Source organism: Cajanus cajan, chromosome 10 (assembly GCF_000230855.2).
Source record: "Cajanus cajan strain Asha chromosome 10, NIPB_CcT2T_4, whole genome shotgun sequence".
Taxonomy (NCBI): domain Eukaryota; kingdom Viridiplantae; phylum Streptophyta; class Magnoliopsida; order Fabales; family Fabaceae; genus Cajanus; species Cajanus cajan.
In genome coordinates this window covers 50,080,612-50,086,611 of record NC_138526.1, presented here as the reverse complement: position 1 = coordinate 50,086,611, position 6,000 = coordinate 50,080,612, and the positions used below count along the sequence as shown (strand labels likewise).

Below are 6,000 nucleotides of genomic sequence, written 5' to 3'. Positions count from 1 at the left end.
GATAGTATTTTATTTTAATCCTAGTGATATGATGCCGAAAGTATGGGCGCATGGCTTCACTTAATCCATGTATGCGACGGATCTCACAAAGTAGAAATAAAATTAATAATTGTTGCAGTTAAAATTATTACAAAGATAGTTTAACTAATGAAAATTAAATTATACTATTTAGACTAGAAATTTATGTACCAACGAAAAATGTACTTAGAAAGTTTAAAAAATAAAATTAAAAAATTTGAATTAATTTATTCAAACAAAACATTTGATCAATAAAAAAAATAAATTAAAATTCCTTGTACAGTAATTCCTCTCTACTCCTTTTTGTAAGAAAAGTGATAGTGATAATGCGGAAGTGGAAGTAGTGTTTACTGTTTTATTTACGGTAAAAAGAACAACAATTACACCCCCTTTACAGATAGAAAAATAAAATTACAAAAATCGAAAAACAACGCGGTTATAATGCATCATGACCTTCTGTAAAATGAATTACTGTGGTATGAACGATCAAGTATGAACAACAAGTGTTTGATTATAGATACAAGGCTTCTTTTCCATGTTCCATGGACATATCTACCAAATAAATATGGAAAAAAGAGTCTATCGAAGAAGAAAACCAAATTCCTACCACTATTCGTACAAAAGGCTAATTTGAAAGTGGGACAACACAGTATGTGACGTTGTACTTGTACCAAACTACTATCAATCAGCTCCATGGGCGACCACTGCCATAACCCTTCCCACGATCTCGGAAACCTCCTGATTGATTGTTGAAGAAATACAAAGGAAAGCTTTCATAAATCAAATATGCATAGCAAATAAATCATGAATTCTAAAAATGCTGCACGTTATCAATTTGATTTTGAACAAGCTTCCCGCTCATGCATTCTCAAACTGAGGATGAACGAGGCATGCTTCCGATTACAAACTATTCACATACCAAATAATTCAGGATAGCTCCCGCTAGAGGTGTCATTGGGTGAGTGGTATAATAATTTTAGCAAACAAGCTAAGCCAATAAACCTAAGAAAATAACTCCCTTTGAATCTATGTTTTATCCAAGCATAATTAAGGTACTGTATACCCTTCAACGAAAAATTAACGGTGGGGGCAGGAAACCAAGTTATAAGTGAGTCCAGTTAACCAACTAACCTGCAGGTGGAGGGGGTGCACCACGCCCCATTGCAGCCAATTCAGGACTCACTCTCTGTCCAGCTTCCTCAAGAATGGTTATAAGTTCCTTCGCAAATCTGGCATTAGCAGCTGTGAAGAATGTGTATGCAGTTCCTTTTGCACCAGCTCTCCCTGTTCGACCAATGCGATGAACATAATCCTCAAGTGATCCCGGGAAGTCATAATTTATCACATACTTCACATCCTTCACATCTGTCAGTGACAAAGTAACAGGAAGGATCAAGATACAAATGCACAACTGTAGGCATAAGTTAAGAAGTACATTTCCTCTAACAGAAGTGTCAAGTGTGCATCCAAGCACAAAAGACACCTTTCAATGCAAATACTTTTTTTGGTTAAATTATTCCACAAGTTCTTATAAATTTGGTGCTCATAGTTTATAAGTTTTAGCAGTCTTTATGCTTCTGAAAATTTTTAAATAAGTCCTTAATCCTTGTATGCTAACTACTGTCAATTTTTGCTAAACTATATGAAATGAACCTATTTGAAAACTAACATAAAGACTCATTTAAATACGTCCCTATAGTTTAACAAAAGTTAACGGAGTCTGTTAGCAAGTCAGGACTTGATTTTTTTAAAAAAATATTTCAGGGACTCCATTAAATATTTTTAAATGTAAACATTTGCTTATAAAATTAGTGAAGACAGAGACAATAATTTAACCTAGTTTTTCCTTACACAGCTTAAATTCACAAAGGATTGAATCCAAAGATTTTAACCAATAAAAAATAGAACTCCAAGTTATCAGTGACAGAAACAGCCTTTTGCTATTCAAGTCACCACATAAAGATTGGATAATACATGATATGAGATTGACCAACAGCATATGGAAATTATAACTTAAAATGGCAAACAATTCATGCACAGATTTATCCATCACTGAGAAAATTGCTAATATGAACTGGTGGCTGTATAAATATAAAAAATTATAATGGCAAACCTAAGATTGTTTGGTCTAAAGGATAAATATGTTTCTTGCATCGGAACTAGGAAGGGGTAAATGAATGCAAAATACTGGAATAAAAAATAGCTCAAAAAGAGCATTAAAAAGTTAACAAGCTAAAAATTATTTAAAATATAAGGTGTAAGTAACCTAGTCTTAACATTAATTTAATTAAAACGTATCCTCTTCAACAAAATTATTGACTATTACCAAAGCTAGAGTAGCACTACTTTAATTTCTTATAGTGAATAAGAATAATATCTAAACTATTATGCAAAAAAGTTGTACCTAAACCACGAGCTGCAACATCTGTTGCAGTCATTATAGGGCTCTTTCCAGATTTAAACTCTGAGAGCACCCAATCTCTTTCTGCTTGACTTTTATCTCCATGAATTGAAAGTGCAGGCCAACCATCCATGCGGAGCTGCCTAGTTATCTGATCACATCCTTTCTTAGTATCCATGAATATCAGTATTCGGCTGCCATCCATGATATCTTCCAGCAACTTCACCAATCTGATAAATAAGATGGCTATATTAGGTGGTCCTAATTGATAATGTGTTAAAAGTTAGGACTCCGAGTGAAAATAACATCGATCATATCCTACTTATCATATTTCTGCTTTTCGGGAACAATGTCAACATGTTGCTTTATTGCATGGTTAGCTTTTAAATCTGGAGAACCTATAATTACCTGCACAATGGTTAAAGAAAACGTTAATGCAGTCTTCATTATAATGTTGTTATCAATCTCAGATAGCTTAAAATGCTATAACAGGATAGTAGGAGGCGAGATGGCCGCACTGTTAAGTATTATAAGCTAAATAATTTACACTGCACGTATAAATACTAAAAAAACAAAATCTAATAAACTCGTGATAAATAATGTCACAGTTACACACAATCACCACCAATCTAGGAGCAATCAGAACACGGAAATGAAGTCAAAAACTGAAAGATGATGAAATTAATTGAAAAAGAGCATAAACAAATTAAATAAAAATTAGCATAATGTGAACTGGGAAGTTTAAAGGACAGAAAAAACAAGAATAAACAAAGGGACAAATGGAAAAAAAAATAAAAAATAGTCATGTGAAGGAAGTCAGGAACAGAGGTCAAAGATTCAAAATAGAAGTAACATTATGTGGAATGGTCATTGAGTAAGGATTTCAAATCCTACTGTGTTTCTAAACAATACCATGCATGAACAAACAAACTCCTTCCTTACAAAAATATAAATTTCAGAACAAAACCATACGACAAACAGAGGAATGATATTAAAAAACAACTTAAGATGTTCCGACATGAAAGTATCTTACTTTGTATGGGTTATAAAGGAACTGCCTTGCCAATTGTTCAACCTCCTTCGGCCATGTGGCACTCCAGTACAAAGTTTGACGGTCTGGACGAATCTACATTTGGGAGGGGGGAGAAAAAAAAATCATCAGATAACTGGAGAATAAACTAATTTTAATCTGCAGCTTCATCAATCTGTCTTTGCTAATCCAACTCAGTTTGATCAGCATCAACTTCCATGATGAGCTTATCCATGTCATAAAATTCTATTAGGTAAGAAGTGGTTAGAGTAATGTCTCGTGATTCAACAGTCAATACAAAATGCACTCCTCTTTGGAAGCCACCAGTTGGTATCTATTTGGTGCATCATGTTGGACCTCAATCCTGAAGTGGTTAGCCCTTTCTATGGCTTTTATCCAATGGTTAATTTGAAAGTATGGGCCTTATCTGAAATCTTAAGGGATTGGCATTCTATCTTGAATTGGTGTCATTGAATGTTCTTCAATATATTGTTGTTTGCTTTTCTCAGAGGATATCTTATCCTTCCTTAATTATGACCTTTCTACCGAATAAAAAGCTTTATTCCACCCAGATGATTGTAATAATAAAAACAAGTTACTTCCGTGATAGCAAAGCCTTGGAAATTTGGGCCACTGGGAAATGAAAGCAAAAAAATGCCCCCACGAATTTGGTTCCAGGTATATCTACATGTTCAGAAATAGGAATAAAATTAGAGGTGATAGAGAACACATACTATACCTATCTCTTTCTCCCTCCCATGAGATAAATACAAATTGCCAAATGAAATGTAACATATAACAGAAAGATTAACAAACTTTGTGGATAAAGCATCAGGAAAGTAACCTGATTATGCAAAACAACACTAACATGAATGACCATCTACATTTTTAAAATAGATAAAAATAAGTTATACATCGACAATGTAAAACAATTTTATTATGTCATTCAATCACAAATCACCATGTATGATAAGTTTGTTGACTTTTACAATAATTATTTTAAAATTTATACCAACAATGATTTCTAATTTGTCGACAATGTAAATTATTTTTACACTAAAAATGCATTACAATTAAACCCTTTAAAATATTAATAAAATAATATAATAAAGTCACCTGAGAGACAATCTTCCTTATCTGAGGATCAAACCCCATGTCCAACATCCTATCAGCTTCATCCAGTACCAGGTATGTGACCCTCCGCAAGTTTGTATGATTCGACTCAAGCATATCTATCAACCTTCCCGGAGTGGCAATTACAATCTCAACTCCTAACCCCAAAACATCAACAAATTCAAAATCATGACAGAATAAAAGCCATTCCGTGAAGTTGCACCAAAATTGCAGATCATTTAGTCCAAGTCACGGCTCTGTAATACTTACTTCACCACATACCTTTCTGGAGATCGCGCACCTGAGGCCCTTTTGGAACCCCACCATATATGCACGTACTCTTAATCCTCGACGACGCACCAAATTTAGTCGCCTCTTGTTGTATCTGAACAGCAAGCTCGCGCGTCGGGGCCAAAACTAACACAATAGGCCCATCTCCAGGTTCTGTATAACACAGCAAAGGAATTAAAAGACAATAAAACAATGGTGGCGTGGCAGAAGCAAACAACAACAACACCATCTTCACATCTCAGTGACATTATTTAGCTTCCTTGTGAGCTCACCAAGAATTGGCTGGGCATTAACATGCACTATGGCAGGCAACAAGTATGCAAGCGTCTTCCCGGATCCTGTTTCCGCAATTCCTATAAGATCACGTCCCTTCAAAGCCATAGGCCAACCTTGTGACTGAATAGGCGTGGGTTCAACGAAGCCAGCTTTCTTAATTTCTTGCATTACATATTCTGCATTGAATCAAGTTATATAGTAATATAATCAGTAAAAAAAGTATACAAAATAACAATAAAAACTGATTTTGCTTCTGAATCATAGAATAATCGCGTGCGAAGTAAGTAATTACCTGGAAAACCAATATCATGAAAGGTCTTAACGGGTTTGGGGACGTCACGGCCTTCGACAGTGATTTCACGGCGTTGACGGTAGTCGTTAACCTCGGCGTCTGTCATTGCCCTAACGGAGGGTGATTCGGTGTAGAAGTTTTTCTCGAAATGAGGCAATCCATCCAAATTGAATTTGTTGGAACTGTCTTCGTAGTCTCTTCTGCTTGAACCGCCGTAGCCAGTGGTTGAAGGTGCAGCAAGGCCCGAATCACTGAGAATTCACAAAACAAACGTGGCATTTCAGCAATTAGCGGCAGAAAATAGAAACCCTAGAAACGGAAAAGAAAGTTGAAATGGAAGGGAGTGTAACCTTCTTCGGTCGCGGTACGAAGCGGGGTCGCCGGAGCGACTGTCGTAGCGGTTCATGGTGACGCGAGTGGAACACAACACCCAAACACAGCACAAGCACTACAATGTCAATGTGTGTCCCTCTACAGTGAGGGTTATGCTAAAGTTACCAGCTCTACGTTCAAGGAAGCCTAGGTTGACCACTCTTTTTAAGACACGTTTTATGGTTTATGTTATACGCCAGCGCCTCC

The 6,000-nt window shown here is 35.8% G+C and overlaps 1 protein-coding gene across 1 annotated transcript; it reads right to left on the bottom strand.

The window, feature by feature from the left end:
- Positions 1–454: 454 nt before the first annotated feature.
- LOC109806758 (DEAD-box ATP-dependent RNA helicase 20) lies at positions 455–5,953 on the bottom strand. The gene is made up of 10 exons (XM_020369272.3): positions 5,772–5,953; positions 5,422–5,672; positions 5,126–5,305; positions 4,845–5,006; positions 4,566–4,720; positions 3,453–3,545; positions 2,742–2,827; positions 2,423–2,649; positions 1,150–1,383; positions 455–756 (listed from the first exon to the last, which is right to left on the bottom strand). The coding sequence occupies exons 1-10, from the start codon at positions 5,825–5,827 to the stop codon at positions 704–706; spliced, it is 1,497 nt and encodes a 498-aa protein (XP_020224861.1). The 5' UTR covers positions 5,828–5,953; the 3' UTR covers positions 455–703.
- Positions 5,954–6,000: the final 47 nt, after the last annotated feature.